General features: G+C 44.2%; 1 protein-coding gene across 6 annotated transcripts in view; it reads right to left on the reverse strand.

The window, feature by feature from the left end:
* LOC140390388 (myosin light chain kinase, smooth muscle-like) overlaps positions 1-20,807 on the reverse strand; it is a 612,875-nt gene that overhangs the window by 121,132 nt on the left and 470,936 nt on the right. For all 6 annotated transcript variants that reach the window (XM_072475553.1, XM_072475527.1, XM_072475536.1 and 3 more), the window contains one exon: positions 14,299-14,452. In XM_072475553.1, coding sequence (XP_072331654.1) covers positions 14,299-14,452 — 154 coding nt within the window. The remainder of the gene's footprint in view (positions 1-14,298; positions 14,453-20,807) is intronic.

The following is a 20,807-nucleotide window of genomic DNA, read 5'->3' on the forward strand; positions in this document are numbered from 1 at the left end:
TTTCTCAAAGTGGGTAGATAACTGACTTTGTGTGATTGAGTAAAATGGATCGGGATGGATATTATTATGGCAAAGATTATGTTTTGTTTTCTTACATTCCTCTGTTGCTTCTATGTTGCTCTTTTGTCATCTTCTGCATCTGTATCTCTCTTCATCTTGTCCTACGCTTTTTTAACCTGCTGTCTCTTTTGCTTCTCTCTATATCCTTTTTCCCTTTCCCTCGGATGGTTTCTTCTTTTCTTACAGACAGAACGTGTTGGTTTGAATGGTGTTTTGAATCACTAAAGATTGAATTTTCGAGTGAGGGTTTCAGGAAAAGTATGACCTACAGTTTTCAGCATGACCCTTCTCATCCCCATACCCCATTGTTCATGTGTGCTGTATTACACTTCTAAATTACTCACTCAACACCTTAACAACAATAACTTATATGTATATGGTGCCTTTTAATCTAACAAAAACCTTTCAAAGTTCTCAAGAGAAGCATTATAAAACAAACTGCACGAGATATTAGGGCAAATGGCCAACAGCTTGGGTAAACAGATTGAAGGAGAGTCTTAAAGGAGGAAAATTAGGCAGAGAGGGATAAACTTGGAGAGCTTTAGGGAATAGGGGGATGCAGCCAAGGCACCTGATCAGACATTTCAATTTTAGTGACAAAAAGGTTCATAAACTCCTCACACTTATTGTTGGAAATGAGAATGGGGATGTAAGACGCTGAATTACATTAAAGAAAATAATTAACAAAGGGTTATCTTTGCATTTGAGGACAATCCTGGAATAGTGAGCAGTGTTTTACAAATCAGAGGAGGACCTGAAAGTACTTTATGTGGTTTAGCCAGATCTGGTAGTGAATGGCGTGATCAATTCACTGAATTACAAACTTGGTGCGGAGCAGAAAGAGGCCATTTGTCCCATTGTGTCTGCACCGGCTCGCCGAATGAGCAACTCACCAAGTTTCATTCTCCCACCTTCTCCCCCTAACCCTGCACATTCTTCCTTTTCAGGGGACAATCTAATTCCCTCTTGAATGCTTCAGTTGAACTGCCTCTACCTCGCTTTCAGGTCGAGCATTCCAGATCCTAACCACCCGTTGCATAAAAATGTTTTTCCTCGAATCACTATTGCATCTTTTACTAATGACATCTCTGCTGCCTCACAGCGCCAGGAACGTGGGTTCAATTCTGACCTTGGCTGACTGTATATGTGGAGCTGGCACGTTCTCCCTGTGTCTGCGTGGCTTGGCCATGCTATATTTATCCTTAGTGTCCAAAGGTTAAGTGGGGTTATCGGGAGAGGGTGGGATGAGTAGGCCTAGGTAGAGTGTTCTTTCGGAGGGTCGGTGCAGACCCGATGGACCGAATGGCCTCCTTTTGCATTGTAGGGATTCTATTCTATTATTGCCAATGCATGCCTCAAATGGATCAGTCGTTGATTTTAATACAAATTTGGGTGTGCATCAGGCCTGCATGCCATTGTTCTAGTGTGCAGGACTCCTGGCTTGAAAAATACCCAGTGTAAATGGATGTTCAGAGTTTATAAGTAGCCATAAACAATGAGGTCACAGAAAGGACACAATATAAACAGAAGTGTACTCTTGGCATTTCGTTTTCCTATCAGCCAGCATGAATAGAACTATCTCACCATGTTGCTGCCACTACTATGCTTGCATATTTTCTAAACTTACTGAACTCTTTCTTAATGCCCAAGTGGATCACATTTATACGAGTGAAAGGGTTTATAAGATGGTTATGTTTTAAACAGACTCCTTTAATTCAAGGTAAAATGGACTATGGAGAAGGGCATGTCATGTGATGTCCTACTTGTTCTGCCCGATGATAAGCCTATGTGACCTATTTGCAATTGGTACCAAGGGTCCAGGTTAGGTTCTATTGAAACCCAAGTGCAAGCTTTTGCACCCAGACCCAAAGAAAGGAGCAGCTGGCTTTGTAGTGTGGAGACTTTCGGACTCAAAGACCATGGACATAGGCAGGGAGAATGAGAGAGAGAGGAAGTATCAGTACGAAATACAGGGAAAAAGCAGTTGTGAACAGCAGGGAAAAAATTGTTATCTGTTCGCCACCAGGTAGAATGCGAGTGGGAACTTGTAAACAGGACTTGTAAAGACTTAAGGACACTGAAAGATTTAGCCTGCCCTGGCTGGGAAAAGGATTCACTGGAGTAGGCCTTGCTGCTAGAAGTTGATGGATGACATTCTTGCATGTTGAAGTGCTGTAATGGGTATAGGAACGTATAGTGTTTTCCGCTGTGACGTCCGGTGGGAAAACATGACAAATCTTCTAACCCGGAGCCTATTAATTATGCAATTATGCACTCAGGTGTTTCACGCAGTATTCAGTGGTGGGGCAGGCCTGGATGGCAGTTAGCCCACCATCATGACTAGGTGCTATATTAAAAATACGTCCAACATCACTGACCCACCATTGAAGAAATAAGGTGAACCCCCTGAAAATGAAGATGGATCTCCAGGACCACTCTGAGACCAGAAGATGGATCTCCAGAGAACAAAGATGGATTAAAGTAGAATCCTTACAGAGCAGAAGGAGGCCATTCGGCCCATCAAGTCTGCACCAACCATCCGAAAGAGCACCCTACCCAAGTCCATTCCCCCACCCTATCCCCAGAATCCAGTAACCCCACTTAGCCTTTTGGACACTAAGGGGCAATTTAGCATGGCCAATTGACCTAACCTGCACATCTTTGGACTGTGGGAGGAAACCGGAGAATCCGGAGGAAACCCACGCAGACACGGGGAGGAAGTGCAAACTCCACACAGCCAGTCAGTCGCCTGAAGCCGGAATTGAAGCCGGATCCCTGGAGCTGTGAGGCAACAGTGCTAACCACTATGCCACTCCACTGTACCATCTCTCCTCATCAGCTAATCCTCTAAACTCCGGAATCAAACTAGTAAATCTCCTCTGCACTCCCTCCAGTGCCAGTACATTCTTTCTCAAGTAAGTGGCCCAAAACTGTACACAGAGCTCCAGGTGTGACCTCACCAGCACCCTACACAGCTGCAACATAACCTCCCTGATTTTAAACTGCTTTCCTCTTGCAATGAAGGACAAAATTCTATTTGCCATCTAAATTACTTGCTGCACCTGCAAACCTACCTTTTGCAATTCATGCACTAGGACACCCAGGCCCCTCTGCACAGCAGCATGCTGCAAGTTTTTACCATTTAAATAATAGCCCATTTTGCAGTTATTCCTCTCAAAATGGATGACCTCACATTTATCAACATTGAATTCCATCTGCCAGACCTTTGCCCACTCAATTAAACTATCTATGTCCCTCTTCAGACTTTCAGTGTCCTCTGCACACTTGGCTCTGCCACTCATCTTAGTGTCATCTGTGAATTTTGACACATTAAATTGGTCCCCAACTCCAGATCATCTATGTAAATTGTAAACAATTGCAGACCCAACACTTATCCCTGAGGCACACCACTAGCCACGGAAAGCCAACCAGAAAAACACCCTTTGCTTTCTGTCAATTAACCAATCCTCTATCCATGCTAGTACATTACCCATAACCCCATGCGCCTTTATCTTATGCAGCAGTCTTTTGTGTGGCACTTTGTCGAATGCCTTCTGGAAATCCAGATATACCACATCCACCGGTTCCCCATTTTCCACCGAGCTCATAATGTCCTCAAAGAATTCCACTAAATTAGTCAAACATGACCTGCCTTTCATGAACCCAAGCTGCATCTGCCCAATGGGACAATTTCTATCCAGATATCTCGTTATTTTTTCCTTCATGATAGATTCAAGCATTTTCCCAACTACAAAAGTTAAGCTAACCAGCCTATAGTTACCCGCCTTCTGTCTACCTCCTTTTTCAAACAGTGCTTCACATTTGTTATTTTCCAATCTGCCAGAACCGCCCCAGAGTCCAGCGAAATTTTGTAAATTATCACGAGTGCATTTGCTATTTCCCCCGCCACCTCTTTTAGTACCCTGGGATGCATTCCATCAGGGCCAGGCGACTTATCTACCTTTAGCCCCATTAGCTTGCCCAACATTCCCTCCTTAGTCATAATGATTGTTTCTAGGTCCTCACCTGCCATAGCCTCCAATTATTGGCATGTTATTTGTGTCCTCAACTGTGAACACCGACACAAAATACTTCTCCAATGCCTCAGCCACTTCCTCATTTCCTATTGTTAGATGTCCCTTCTCATACTCTAAAAGACCAATGTTTACCTGAGCAACTCTTTTTCGTTTTATATATTTGTGGAAACTTTTGCTTATTTTTATATTCTGAGCTAGTTTACTCTCACAATCTATCTTACTTTTCTTTTTAGCTTTTTTCGTGGCTTTCTGTTGATCTTTACAGATTTCCCAATCCTCTAGTTTCCCACTAATCTTTGCCACTTTGTTTGCCTTTTGTTTCAAATTAATACCCTCCTTTATTTCCTTGGATATCCATGGCTATTTATGCTAGTTGCAATACCTTCTTTTTGAACCCTAAAACCTCCGTTAACAACATCTTCTGAGTTATTTTTCCCTTTTATCTTTTTTCATAACTTCGATGCAGTTGAACTCACCTTCCCACATGCTAACCTGCTGCTTTGCTTCCCATTAGCCATTTTACTTCCCGTAGTGTTACCCTTCCCTTCCCCCCACTTGCTAGTTTTGGTACAACTGTATGGTTTACTAGACCATTTCAGAGGGCAGGTAAGAGTCAACCACATTGCTATGGGTTTGATGTAGAACAAACTAGATAAGGATGACAGATTTCCTTAAGGAACATTGGTGAACCAGGAGGGTTTTAATGAAAATCAGGTTTCATGGTCACCATTATTGAGACCTGCATTTTAATTCCAGCTGGCATGGTGCAATTTGAACCCATGTCCCCGACGAATTAGCTAGGGCCACTGGATTACTCATCCAGTGACATTATCACTATGCCACTGCCTCCCCCAGAACTATAGGGCGGCATGGTAGCATAGTGGCTAGCACAGTTGCTTCACAGCTCCAGGGTCCCAGATTAGATTCCAGGCTTGGATCACTGTCTGTGTGGAGTCTGCACGTTTTCCTCCCACAGTCCAAAGCTGTGCAGGTTAGGTGGATTGGCCATGATAAGTTGCCCTTAGGTTAGGTGAGGTTACTGGGTTACAGGGCTAGGGTGGAGGTGTGGGAAGTAGGTGCTATTTCCAAGAGCCGGTGCAGACTCGATGGACCGAATGGCGTTCTTCTGCACTGTAAATTCTATGATTCTATAGCATAGAAGTTTCCAGAGGTGCTTTCTCTCTGCCAGCCACAACCCACAGACTTGGGGTCCGGTGAAAAATTCTTCATTTGATCTCAACTGGAATTTCACAAAATCCTCTCCATGAAGCAGAATCCCAGTCTGCTCCGTTTTCTACATCCATTCCCTCTTCTGGAAGCAACATTTGAAACATGGCCAGCATGAAGGCAGAATTTCGTCTCTCTGTTAACTTCTTCCCTGGTTTGCTCTTCTCCTACCATTTCTCCTTCTGCCAAGGAAGCAATATATTTGGAATCACAGATCTCACAGCAGTCACTATCAATCCTGCACTCTGATCAACTGCAAAGATATGCAGTGGAATTCTCCGTCGGTGGGATCCTCCAGTCCGCCGGCAGCACACCCACACCCGCGTGTTTCCCTATGGCGGGTGGTGTCCACAATGGGAAACCCTGGCCTGACTGTGGGAACGGAGAATCCCGCTGCCAGTGGGGTGCGCCGTGCCGGAAAACGTGGCTGGCAGTCCAGAGAAACCCACCCATGATTCCCTCCAGAGTAAAATTGTTCCAGTCAGTTTTTTCTTCCCTGCTCAGATCACATTGTTCCTGTTAATGGACTTATTGAAAACTGTCACAAACTCAGAAAATCAAGTAAATTCTAATGTTCATTGAAACTGGAGTTATACCTGTGATCATCTAATAATACACTGCAATGAAGTTCCTATGAAAATCCCCTAGTTGCCATATTCCGGCGTCTGTTCAGGTACACAGAGGGAGAATTCAGAATGTCCAATTCACCTAACAAGCTCGTCTTTCGAGGCTTGTGGGAGGAAACAGGAGCACCCGGAGAAAATCCACACAGACGCGGGGAGAACATGCAGACTCCGCACAGCCAGTGACTCGAGCCAGGAATCAAACCCAGATCCTTGGTGCTGTGAAGCAACAGAGCTAACCACTGTGCTACTGTGCCACCCTAGTTGGGGATCCAATAGCAAACTGCTGGAATGACTTGCCTGTATTCCATTTAATTTGTCCTAAATATCAACCAAGAATTATTTGAGAAAATAATGGCTCACACTGTGAGCAGTTATTAATTAGTGCCCAAAAATCCCAACAATTTGTGGCAAGGAAGAGAAATGCCATGAGTCTTTTTCACTCTCTCAGTTTAATCTTTTTTTCCATTTTATCATTTCTTTCTCTGTATCTTTATTCTAATCCACCTTATTTCCTTCTCAGTTGCTCCTGTGTTCCTTTATTCTTAAATTTCATTGGTTCAGGAGAGACTGTGGGTGCCATCATTCACAAAATTACCAGATGCCTCCTTGGCCTCACCCTGTCATTATTAGCTCACACTTCCAGAAGTTTGAAGTGCAAAATAATTGGAGCTAAAGGATACAGGAAAATGTTCAACACATGGTGCTGCTAACTGTGAGATGTGGATGCCGGTTTAGCTCACTTGGCTGGACAGCTGGCTTGTGATGCAGAGCAAAGCCAGCAGCGCCATGTCGGCTGAGGTTATTCATGAAGGCCTCGCCTTCTCAACCTTACACCTCGCCTGAGACACGGTGATCCTCAGGCTAAATCACCATCAGTCAGCTCTCCCCCTTAAAGGGCAAAGTAGCCGATTGTCTTCTGGGACTATGGCGACTTTACCTGATCTTACCGTGAGATGCCCTGCTTCAGCAAATTCTAGCCCAATAATTATTTTTATGTATGTAAAGTGATGACAGTAATGTACAAATCATTTATTCTAATGGCAAAGGTATTAGCTGTGTCTATTCTAACTATTTTTAAAGGGTCAAGCTTCCTGCATTTTCACAAGGTATATACAATTACTTGTTTAGATGCTTAAGTGGCAGATGAAGAACAGATACACACTAATATAGTTCCCCTTTCTCAGCTGCGTAGCCACCAAAGCACTTAGTGATCAACAAGCCAACTTGAATAAAATTCATGCTGAGGCTATTGGCAACACCACTCTTTTAAAATAAATCATTTGGAGAAACCGAAACCATAAAAGGCTATAATTGAAGTTTCCCTCCAACAGGAACAGCCTCCAGCTACTGACAATCTTTACTGCTTACTGCAAGATTGTTTTAAGCATACTTTTAATCGGAAAATCCCTTGTTGGAAACATTTCTGTTGTTTTAACAGCAAACAGGGCCTTAAGAAATGTTTTACAACGCTAACATAAAACACAATCAATTGTACTTAAAAAAAAATAGTTGAACGAAGTAGTTAACCAGGATCTATCAAATATGTACCTCACCAGAACATCCTGACTATGTTACCAAGTGTTAAAGTTCAGCCCCAATAGAATCATGATAAAACATGTGAACACGTTTATTTATATAAGCATTTTTTTAAAAGCTTTGTTTACCACTTTTAAATTAAAAAGTGGCCATGACCACAATGGAATGCATTCCACACTATCCTAGCACCATGGCCAGACCCCTCTGGCTGTCATTGTTGTTCAACCCCATCAACTTGTAGCTCTGGATGAACTCTTACCCTCCAAACAAAAGATGAAAGATCAGGCAGCAATCTCCCCTGCTGTTTGCAATCTCTTGCTCTTTGCTACATTGCCTCCATTCCCCCATGATTCAAAAAAGTTGACAAAAACTGTAGAGGAAAAAGAAAACTAACAAAAAAGGGATTGAAGGGGCAGGGGGCAAGAGAGACAAACAGAAAAAAGGCGAGGTGCAGAAAGACAGAAGGTGAAGGAATGAAGAAGAATGAACAGAATTAATGCACCTGACAGAGAAATTGAGTGTAATTATGAGAAAAACTGTGACAGAGAAAGAAAAATAGCGTGGGAGGGAGAGAGAGAGAGAGAGAGAACAACTGGACTTGTTGTGATCCAATCCCAGATGACAGCCTTGGCTCTCCTTCTCACTCCTTTCCAAATATTCCTGCTATGCTGCTTGACCTGTTCCTAACCATCTGCTTCCACCGCACATCACTCCTGAGGTAACGTCCCTCCCTCCCCCCACTAAAAACTAGGATCTTGTAGCACAGAAAAGTAATGGAAGAAGAATACCAGGTTCTAAAGATCTGTCTTTTCAATCTTCTAGTTCCTTATTTGGATTTTCTTCTTCGACCCCTCTTCTACTTATTTCTATTCTGTCCTTCTGCCCAATCATGACCTGAAATCAGTTCTATGAGTGAAAGTCACATTGGACTAGATTTTACTCCCTGGAAAACCAGGGGAAGCCCATGGCCATTAAGCCCCTAAGTCTCTCTGGGAAGCCATACACAATTTAAATAACGAGCACCACTCCTACCTTAGTGCTAAATGTGTGAGAGTGAGGTTATAAGTGTGAATGTTAGTTATCAAACTGATTGATTGAAATTGTAGATAGGTGAGTGAAGGGATTTTGGTGAATTGAGCAATATGTGAGGCTGGTGGTGTAGCTGAAGATACATTCACTTATTTTTCTCCCTCCTGTGGAGCCATTACGTTCTTGCGGCACTGCATCCAGTTCCTTGGGGCTAGATTTCTGGCATTGCCTACCATGACTGTGTGGTCCCACTGCCTTCGCAATGTTTGTCTGGAGGGTCTCCTGGTCTTCAGTGGGTATAAGATGCCTCTCTTTCTTTCCACCTCCTGCAGCAAGGCCTTCATTGCAACATCAGAGAAGCCTGGAGCATGCTTTCTGCCACTTTGTTCCATTGTTGTATCTTTGCCAGGTCAGAATCCGCTGTACAAGGGCTTCCAACCTCGGGTCCAGTCAGAATTCACCCCTTGTTCAGGGATGCAGGCTGCTTTAAGTAGTGCAGGCGATATAAAATTCATGCTAATCTTTCAAGATTTTGTAGTCCCTGCTTCAGCATGCAGCCACTCAACAATGCGCTTTTTGTTGGCAGCATATGACAATCATTTAAATTATTAGGCATGACAAAGTTTACGTGCTGCCTGTCTCAGAAGCAATGGGCACAGTTTAATTGCATTAATAATTCCCGAGGCTATTTTCAGGGGTTCTCGAATTTCAAGGCCTGTATGCATTGTGTACCTTTTACAAGCACTCTGCCAAGGCTTCTTCCATGGCACCTCCCAAACCTCTGACTTCTGCTGTGAGAAAGACACCATTAACCACAAGTTCCTCTCCAAGTCGCACACCACCTTGACTTGGAAATATATCACTGTTCCTTCATTGCCGCAAGGTCAAAATCCAGGAATTCCCTCCCTAACAGCACTGTGGGTGTACCTACAGCACATGGACTGCAGTGGTTCAAGGAGGCAGCTCAACATCACCTTCTAAAGGACCATTGGGAATGGGCAAAAAAATACTGACCTAGTCAATGATGAGCACATCCTGTGAATGAACAAAACAGAAAGTAAGTGGATTCACTTTGATGCAAAGTGTGGAACTGTGGAGGAGGAAACTTATTAAGATGACCATTTCCACAAATTCAAGCAGGCTCACCAGTACAAAAAACAATCAGAAATATCAATGGAACGTTGGCTTTATCTTAAGGGGATTGAAATTCAGAAATGAAGACGTGATGTTTCAGTTGTACAGAGCCTTTGGCAGAAAACATCGGAAGTAGTTTTTCATTTTGGGCATCAAACCTCAGGAAAGATAGGCTAGCTTTAGATTGGAGACAATGCAGATTCACCTGAGTGATACCAATGTTTAAAGGTTTAAATAATGAGAACAGGTTGAATTAACTTTGGCCTGAATTTTTAAAAAGCTGAAAGGGTTCTTTGCTTCGATGAAATAGTGCCAAGGCCCTGACTCCAGGAATCCTGACCCTGGACTACATCCACCATTTCCACTGGATGTGGGGGGAGAGCAGTGGTGGGGGGAGGGGCAGGTGGGGATTGGGGTTGAGATGCTTTTCACACATCTGCGGCTCAGAGTGGCAGTTTCACATATAAAAGTGCAGCTGCCTTCAAACAGAATCCTTTTTGGTCACCCAGGCTTCCGAGGCATTTGATGAAATGATCTAAACTTTCCAAAGCTATTTGGAGATGTCATGGTACCCTTTGGGATTATTAACAGTAGACATGAATATGGGCAAAAAGTGAATAAGGTCTGTGGAACTGTCAAATAATTTAAATCCCCTGCTCTATAAATTTTTGGGGGCAAATAAACAGCCAGCCTCAATTGACAAAAAAGTGTTTGCAATTTCAATTGATGTTGTTGACATAAGCCTGAGTGCCACCAATATAGTATTATTTGTTTGACTGCTTCCACAACCTATCATTATCACAGTGGTGGGCCTGTAAATTCATACTTTGATCAACACGTCCAAGTGGTCACAAGGGGAGTAACTGGGCGGGATTCTCTGAAATGGAGGCAGAGTGTTCGCGCCGTCGTGAACGCCCTCGAGGTTCACGACGGCGCGAAACGGCCCCTTTCCCGACCGATTCAGAGCCCGATAATGGGCTAGGAGTTGCGCCGCGTCATTTACACGCGCCAGGCCTTGACGCCGCATAAAGGCAGCGCCACATACATGACGCGGCCGGCGCGGCATAACTGGCATCACCCGCGCATGCGCGGGTTGGCCTGCGCCAACCCACGCATGCGTGGTTGCCGTCCTCTCCGAGTCCGCCCCGCAAGAAGATGTCAGACGGATCTTGCAGGGCTGCGGAAGAAAGGAGGTCCTCCTTCAGAGAGGCCGGCCCCTCGATCAGTGGGCACCGATCGTGGGCCAGACCCCATTTGAGGCCCCACCCAGTGCAGGATCCCCCTCCCCCCCCCCGCAGGCCACCCCCCCCAGCGTTCCCGCGCTGTTCCCACCGGCAGCGACCAGGTGTGGACGGCGCCGGGGGGAACCCGCCATTTTGAGCTGGCCGCTCGGCCCATCCGTGCCTGAGAAAAGCAGGGGTGCCGGAGAATCGCCATTTTGGGTGTCTCGGGCGATTCTCCGGCCTGTGCCGCGCGGAACTCGACGGGGCCTTTCTCGCCGCTGGGTGAATCGCGGGAGGGCGTCGGACTGGCGTTGTGGGAAAATTTGGCGACCCAGGCGATTCTCCCAACCAGCGCGGGAGTGGAGAATCGCGCCACATGTCTTTGATGTGGGGCTACGAGTATAAATGTTTGTATTAATAAGGGATTCAGTACTTGAAGGACTTGCCTAATTTTAGAGAAGATTAAATGCTTGAAAGAAGTTAAATGTATTGAATGGCATTTAGCAATGAGTGCTTTTAAAAAATATAGTGAAATCTGTAATAGGCACTTGGAACTTCACTTTATTTCATTTTGACATGGCACCCGAGGTCTGCCCCCATTGGATACTGGATAAGATGGCATGGAAGATGAAAAGGATGGGAGTGCATGAGCTGACATTGAGTTAGCACAGGTGCTATAAGGGGCCAAGGGGAGTGGGCAGAGGGCATTGGTTGAAATGGTGTGTGAGGAGACATGGGTGGACAATGGGGTGTAGATTGGCATGGAGTTATGAGAGGACATGGTGGGTAGGTGGGTGCACAGGTTGACCTGGGGAAAGATGAACAGTATGAGGTGGCATGAATTGGAAAGGATGGGGCATGAAGAGCATGTGGGAATGGGAGTGGTGAGGGCAATTTTTATTTTATTGTTTTATTACAACTGGGAAAAGTCCCAGAGCAATAAGGTGGGCTTTTTAAACAATCTGGCTCTTAATTTGGCAGCCTCTATGGCTGACTCCACACTGTTTCCGGGGTGAGTCACCCTGACTCTAGTTAGCCGTCTGTCCTCTGCTCCCCCAGAATGAAAATCCATCGGTCAGGGAACTTTCTCTTTAGTTGGGTTTGGGAAGTTGAGAGTTTCACAACTCTGCACTCCTGACTTTGGAGTGAAAAATCACCCTTTGTTTTTATTCCTTTAGATGGTTGAGCAGGTAATCAAATCAAGGTATTCAAAATTAATATGGAAAATTTTGAGAGACAAGAGGCCATGTCTTAACATTCAGCTTAGGAATACCACTGATTTGTATAATCAGAAAGCACTTCTTCATTCAAAGGGTATTAGAAAGAACTGAGTCTGCAACAACTGTGAATGTGTGGTTAATTGAAATGTTCAAGCTTTTGATCAATATATTTCGGTCAGGTAAGCATATCAATGGATATTGAAGCTAAGCGGATAAATAGATTTGAAATACAGATTAACCATGATCAGATTGATGGTAGAACAGGTTTGAGGGACATAGTGGCCTCCTCCGTTCCAATATTGCCAGAACACCAACAAGTATCATTAGGAAGTATTAGTTCACATTGAAATTGTTAAGGTGGATATATAAAATACTGTTGAATATAATTGCAAATAGTTTTCATTTATAAGACTGAAATCTCTGAATAATACGAAAACAGCTAGCTGAGGTTGCAAACATTTTTAAAACTGATTATCTTCCTGATTTAACACCTGGAATTATGTCACAATTCATGTATTTGAATAAAAACAGTATTCCAGTTTTATCTGAATGTTTCAAATAGAAATTAAGGGAGAGAAATTCATCCAGAATGAAAGGTAAGTGATTTTCTTTGTGAGAACCTTGTACACAGACAGAGACAATGGGCCTGATTCAGTGGACCTGAGTTAAAGTCCACTGAATGCCGTGCTTAATGGGGTGTTTCTTGGCACTGCATGCTGCATGCACTGGCAGGCTGCCAGGGTGGCAATGCCAGGCTGGCAGGGTCCCGGGAGAGTGCCAGGGTACATTCCCGCCCTGTTCACGACCATCCGGGGGGCTCCAATGGCCAAGATCCCTAAGTGGCCATGATGACTGGACTCCACTTCTGGAACAATTGAATTGTTCATTCAATTGTTTAATCCCTCATAAAAACAAGCATTGAAATTCATAGTCCCATTTCAAAGAGTTCATAACCACTTGATGCTGTTAATCAAATTGTGAAATGACAGGCCACTTTAATGTGACAATGGACAATGTCAATCATGCAACATTTATCCTTGAATGGAAAGCCAAAAGCTTATGTCACAGCCAGGGTGGAATAGTAATTATTTTTAATACTCTAGACAGTTTTTTGCAAAGAGTTGAAGGGTAGGAGTTTGAAATGCCTTAGCAGCTTGATGGCTCCTCTTGTCAGTTCATCTTGACACCTTTGAGATGTTTTAAAAAAATTTTAGAGTACCCAATTCTTTTTTTTCCAATTAAGGGGCAATTTAGCGTGGTCAATCCACCTACCCTGCACATCTTTGGGTTGTGGGTGTGTGACCCACGCAGACATGGGGAGAAATTGCAAACTCCTCATGGACAGTGACCCGGAGCCGGGATCAAAACCAGATCATCGGCACCGTGAGACAGCAGTGCTAACCACTGTGCCATCGTGCCGCTCTTTTGACAGTTGTTTTTGACAGTTCCAATTATCTTCACAGCTTCAATGAGATTATGCACTTTTTATGCACATTCATGCCTATTAGAAATCCAAAAGGGTACCTGACCGCCCCAACGGTGCCCTGAGACCATATCCAAAGGAGTAACTTCCCTCTCCAAAAGGCTTACAAACAAATAGACAAAACTCAGACCATCTCCTACCAGGTTTAAATACAAGTTGGATCTCAGACACCTCTCACACCAAAATCACACAAGTGGAGGCAGCTGCTGATTTCTGTGGGCAGCTGCCTTTGGGAAATCTGCAGGCATGAATCCTGACCAGGGCCATTCCTGCTCTGGTGAAAATGGTAGGTGCCATGTTTAGGGGTGAAACTTTGAGATTCGGGCCTCTTCTGCCATTTTCTGTCCATTTTCCATCGTGGCAAAAATCTCAGCCATTGTCTTTCAGAGAGTTAGTTCGCTGAAGTTCAACAAGGATTTTTATACAGATGATTGTACAAGTTTTCTGCTTGAAACAATTATCTACTGGCCTAGCTTCTTCTAATTGTGTATAAAATGTGACAAAAGTTGCTTTTTCCAAAAGTATTCTGAAACAAAGATGCTTTTTCTTATAAGGGATGAATCACGTTGTTTGACACAAATAGCACTGTTACATATATATCACTATAGTTTCCTGGGTAAATCCGTGTTAATTAATTCATAACCACCTTAACAAGCATTGCATTTACGAATTTGTTAAAACTATACAGTAAGGACGTTATCAGGCCTGACTTAATCGACTTACCGACAACTGTGAGGTTAACTTGAACTTGTTTGCTTCCTATCTTGTTTTCTGCAAGTAAATAGTAACAGCCACAGTCTTCAAACTTTGTTGAAGAGATGATTAGTTTACTGCTGCAGTCTGTATTCTCGATTTTTATGCGATCAATTTCTTTAATCTGAAATGAAAAAAAATATATTGGGTGGCTTTAGAAACCTTTTATTTTGAACCTTCATTTTGGACAAAATTCCAGGTTCATCACAAAGCGTGCATACCACGAGGGCAATGGTTTGAGCACATGGTGGTGACAGGATGCTTCGCCTGTTGCTATTGTATGTCAGGCAACACAATGGAGATGTATTACAGGCAGGTCAAGCTCTTAGCAGCAGCAACACATCCTTGGTGTCAGAGGAGTCTGAAGCCAACATACGCAGCTCCATTCATAAAATCTATTTAATTAATAATTCAATTTAAAGGATTGGGTGATGCAGTCAGTTTTTACCTCTGGTGTCTGAGTTTCATCTTCTACTCAACCTGATGATGGCTGTAACTGAACTGTATTAGAACATAAACATAAGAACATAAGAACTAGGAGCAGGAGTAGGCCATCTGGCCCCTCGAGCCTGCTCCACCATTCAATGAGATCATGGCTGATCTTTTGTGGACTCAGCTCCACTTTCCAGCCCGAACACCATAACCCTTAATCCCTTTATTCTTCAAAAAACTATCTATCTTTATCTTAAAAACATTTAATGAAGGAGCCTCTACTGCTTCACTGGGCAAGGAATTCCATAGATTCACAACCCTTTGGGTGAAGCAGTTCCTCCTAAACTCAGTCCTAAATCTACTTCCCCTTATTTTGAGGCTATGCCCCCTAGTTCTGCTTTAACCCGCCAGTGGAAACAACCTGCCCGCATCTATCCTATCTATTCCCTTCATAATCTTATATGTTTCTATAAGATCCCCCCTCATCCTTCTAAATTCCAACGAGTACAGTCCCAGTCTACTCAACCTCTCCTCGTAATCCAACCCCTTTAGCTCTGGGATTAACCTAGTGAATCTCCTCTGCACACCCTCCAGTGCCAGTATGTCCTTTCTCAAGTAAGGAGACCAAAACTGAACACAATACTCCAGGTGTGGCCTCACTAACACCTTATACAATTGCAACAGAACCTCCCTAGTCTTAAACTCCATCCCTCTAGCAATGATGGACAAAATTCCATTTGCCTTCTTAATCACCTGTTGCACCTGTAAACCAACTTTTTGCGACTCATGCACTAGTACACCCAGGTCTCTCTGCACAGCAGCATGTTTTAATATTTTATCATTTAAATTATAATCCCTTTTGCTGTTATTCCTACCAAAATGGATAACCTCACATTTGTCAACATTGTATTCCATCTGCCAGACCCTAGCCCATTCACTTAGCCTATCCAAATCCCTCTGCAGACTTCAAGCATCCTCTGCACTTTTTGCTTTACCACTTATCTGAGTGTCATCTGCAAACTTGGACACATTGCCCTTGGTCCCCAACTCCAAATCATCTATGTAAATTGTGAACAGTTGTGGGCCCAACACTGATCCCTGAGGGACACCACTAGCTACTGATTGCCAACCAGAGAAATACCCATTAATCCCCACTCTTTGCTTTCTATTAATTAACCAATCCTCTATCCATGCTACTACTTTCCCCTTAATGCCATGCATCTTTATCTTATGCAACAACCTTTTGTGTGGCACCTTGTCAAAGGCTTTCTGGAAATCCAGATATACCACATCCATTGGCTCCCCGTTATCTACCGCACTGTTAATGTCCTCAAAAAATTCCACAAAATTAGTTAGGCACGACCTGCCCTTTATGAACCCATGCTGCGTCTGCCCAATGGGACAATTTCCATCCAGATGCCTCGCTATTTCTTCCTTGATGATAGATTTCAGCATCTTCCCTACTACCGAAGTTAAGCTCACTGGCTTATAATTACCTGCTTTCTGCCTACCTCCTTTTTTAAACAGTGGTGTCACGTTTGCTAATTTCCAATCCGCCGGGACCACCCCAGAGTCTAGTGAATTTTGGTAAATTATCACTAGTGCATTTGCAATTTCCCTCGCCATCTTTTTTGCACTCTGGGATGCATTCCATCAGGTCCAGGAGACTTGTCTACCTTTAGCCCCATTAGCTTGCCCATCACTACCTCCTGGGTGATAACAATCCTCTCAAGGTCCTCACCTGTCATAGCCTCATTTCCATCAGTCACTGGCATGTTATTTGTGTCTTCCACTGTGAAGACCGACCCAAAAAACCTGTTCAGTTCCTCAGCCATTTCCTCATCTCCCATTATTAAATCTCCCTTCTCATCCTCTAAAGGACCAATATTTACCTTAGCCACTCTTTTTTGTTTTATGTATTTGTAGAAACTTTTCCGATCTGTTTTTATATTCTGAGCAAGTTTACTCTCATAATCTATCTTACTCTTCTTTATAGCTTTTTTAGTAGCTTTCTGTTGCCCCCTAAAGATTTCCCAGTCCTCTAGTCTCCCACTGATCTTTGCTACTTTGTATGTTTTTTCCTTCAATTTGATACTCTCCCTTATTTCCTTAGATATCCACGGTCGATTTTCCCTCTTTTTACCGGCCTTCCTTTTTGTTGGTATAAACCTTTGCTGAGCACTGTGAAAAATCACTTGGAAGGTTCTCCACTGTTCCTCAACTGTTTCACTATAAAGTCTTTGCTCCCAGTCTACCTTAGCTAGTTCTTCTCTCATCCCATTGTAATCTCCTTTGTTTAAGCACAAAACACTAGTGCTTGATTTTACCTTCTCACCCTCCACCTGTATTTTAAATTCCACCATATTGTGATCGCTCTTTCTGAGAGGATCCCTAACTATGAGATCCTGAATCAATCCTGTCTCATTACCCAGGACCAGATCTAGGACCGCTTGTTCCCTCGTAGGTTCCATTACATACTGTTCAAGGAAACTATCGCGGATACATTCTATAAACTCCTCCTCAAGGCTGCCTTGACCGACCTGGTTAAACCAATCGACATGTAGATTAAAATCCCCCATGATAACTGCTGTACCATTTCTACATGCATCTGTTACTTCTTTGTTTATTGCCTGCCCCACCATAATGTTACTATTTGGTGGCCGATAGATTACTCCTATCAGTGACTTTTTTGCCTTACTATTCCTGATTTCCACCCAAATGGGTTCAACCTTATCCTCCATAGCACCGATGTCATCCTTTACTGTTGCCCGGATGTCATCCTTAAATAACAGAGCTACACCACCTCCCTTACCATCCACTCTGTCCTTCCGAAAAGTTTGATACCCTCGGATATTTAACTCCCAGTCGTGACCATCCTTGAACGATGTTTCAGTAATGGCCACTAAATCATACTCATTCACAATGATTTGCGCCATCCACTCATTTACCTTATTCCGAATACTACGAGCATTCAGGTAAAATACACTTATGTTGGCTTTTATACCTCTGTTTTGAATCTTAACACCTCGATCAGTAACCTCTCCTAAGTTATATTTCCTCTTAACCTTTCTCCTAATTTTCCTTGTCGTTGAACCCATATCTTCATGTAACAACCTGCCGTGTCGCTTTCCATTAATGTATTTACTTCCCGTTTTATTCATTTTAGTATTCCTGGTCCTATTCACTGAGCTCCCCTCAGTCACTGTACCTTGTACTGTCGCCCTTTTTGATTTTTGACTATGGCTTCTCTGCCTTACACTTTCCCCCTTACTGCCTTTTATTTCTGTCCCTGTTTTATTACCTTCCAACTTCCTGCATCTGTTCCCATCCCCTTGCCACATTAATTTAAACTCTCCCCAACAGCTCTAGCAACACCCCCCCCCCCCCCCCCCCAGGACATCGGTTCCAGTCCTGCCCAGGTGCAGACTGTCCTGTTTGTACTGGTCCCACCTCCCCCAGAACCGGTTCCTATGTCCCAGGAATTTGAATCCCTCCCTCTTGCACCATCTCTCGAGCCACGCATTCATCCTCTCGATCCTGACATTCCTACTCTGACTAGCTCGTGGCTCTGGTAGCAATCCTGAGATTACTACCTTTGAGGTCCTACTTTTTAGTTTAACTCCTAGCTCCTAACAGGATCTACTCCCATTTGGAAGCAAATGGACGTATTAGTGAGAGGCAGCATGGTTTTGTGAAGGGGAGGTCGTGTCTCACTAACTTGATAGAGTTTTTCGAGGAGGTCACTAAGATGATTGATGCAGGTAGGGCAGTGGATGTTGTCTATATGGACTTCAGTAAGGCCTTTTACAAGGTCCCTCATGGTAGACTAGTACAAAAGGTGAAGTCACACGGGATCAGGGGTGAGCTGGCAAGGTGGATACAGAACTGGCTAGGTCATAGAAGGCAGAGAGTAGCAATGGAAGGATGCTTTTCTAATTGGAGGGCTGTGACCAGTGGTGTTCCACAAGGATCAGTGCTGGGACCTTTGCTGTTTGTAGTATATATCAATGATTTGGAGGAAAATGTAACTGGTCTGATTAGTAAGTTTGCAGACGACACAAAGGTTGGTGGAATTGCGGATAGCGATGAGGACTGTCAGAGGATACAGCAGGATTTAGATTGTTTGGAGACTTGGGCGGAGAGATGGCAGATGGAGTTTAATCCGGACAAATGTGAGGTAATGCATTTTGGAAGGTCTAATGCAGGTAGGGAATATACAGTGAATGGTAGAACCCTCAAGAGTATTGAAAGTCAAAGAGATCTAGGAGTACAGGTCCACAGGTCATTGAAAGGGGCAACACAGGTGGGGAAGGTAGTCAAGAAGGCATACGGCATGCTTGCCTTCATTGGCCGGGGCATTGAGTATAAGAATTGGCAAGTCATGTTGCAGCTGCATAGAACCTTAGTTAGGCCACACTTGGAGTAGAGTGTTCAATTCTGGTCGTCACACTACCAGAAGGGTGTGGAGGCTTTAGAGAGGGTGCAGAAGAGATTTACCAGAATGTTGCCTGGTATGGAGGGCATTAGCTATGAGGAGCGGTTGAATAAACTCGGTTTGTTCTCACTGGAACGAAGGAGGTTGAGGGGAGACCTGATAGAGGTCTACAAAATTATGAGGGGCATAGACAGAGTGGATAGTCAGAAGCTTTTCCCCAGGGTGGAGGGGTCAATTACTCGGGGGCATAGGTTTAAGGTGAGAGGGGCAAGGTTTAGAGTAGATGTATGAGGCAAGTTTTTACGCAGAGGGTAGTGGGTGCCTGGAACTCGCTACCGGAGGAGGTGGTGGAAGCAGGGACGATAGTGACATTTAAGGGACATCTTGACAAATACATGAATAGGATGGGAATAGAGGGATACGGACCCAGGAAGTGTAGAAGATTGTAGTTTAGTCGGGCAGCATGGTCGGCACGGGCTTGGAGGGCCGAAGGGCCTGTTCTTGTGCTGTACATTTCTTTGTTCTTTGTTGTTGTTCTCCCTAAATTCAGCTTGTAGGACCTCGTCCCGTTTTTTACCTATATCGTTGGTGCCTATGTGCACCACGACAGCTGGCTGTTCACCCTCCCCCCCAGAATGTCCTGCAGCCGCTCCGAGGCATCCTTGACCCTTGCACCAGGGAGGCAACATACCATCCTGGAGTCTCGATTGCGTCCGCAGAACCGCCTGTCTATTCCTCTTACAATTGAGTCCCCTATCACTATAGCCCTGCCATTCATCTTCCTGCCCAGCTGCGCAGCAGAGCCAGCCATGGTGCCATGAACCTGGCTGCTGCTGCCTTCCCCTGGTGAGCCATCTCCCTCAACATTATCCAAAGTGGTATATCTGTTTTGCAGGGAGATGACCGCAGAGGACACCTGCAGTGCCTTCCTACTCTTGCTCTGTCTTTTGGTCACCCATTTTCTATCTCCCTCTGTACCTTTCACCTGCAGTGTGACCAACTCGCTAAACGTGCTATCCACGACGTCCTCAGCATCGCGGATTCTCCAAAGTGAGTCCATCCGCAGCTCCAGAGCCGTCAAGCGGTCTAACAGGAGCTGCAACTGGACACACTTCTTGCACGTGAAGGAGCCAGGGACAGTGGACGTGTCCCTGAGCTCCCACATCGCACACCAGGAGCATGACACGGGTCTGAGATCTCCTGACATGTCTTAAACCTTCGGTTAACTTCAACAACTACAATTTCAACAAAAAACACAACAAAGAGTAAATAAATAAATATACCAATGAAAAGAAACAGAAAAACAGAAACACTACTTACCAGTCACTTACCAGGGATAAAAAGCACTTCCTCCCCACCCAGCTTCGAATTCCCACCTAGATTCAAATTCCCAAACTCACTCTTAGCTGTGTCTCACTCCTGGCTCTGTCATCTCTGGCTCATTGGGAGAACTCACTGGGAGTTAGTTTACAAGTTGCTCTTTTTAAACTGTCCTGAATTGACTCCCCTCCCCCACCTGCTTTTAGATCAAAGTAGATTAAAGTGACTGACACTTAACTGCCAACCAGTTATGTGAGTGGGTGGGGCAGCCCTTGTTAACCCACACTGCACA

The sequence above is a fragment of the Scyliorhinus torazame genome, chromosome 2 (assembly GCF_047496885.1).
Source record: "Scyliorhinus torazame isolate Kashiwa2021f chromosome 2, sScyTor2.1, whole genome shotgun sequence".
NCBI classification, from domain to species: Eukaryota; Metazoa; Chordata; class Chondrichthyes; order Carcharhiniformes; family Scyliorhinidae; genus Scyliorhinus; species Scyliorhinus torazame.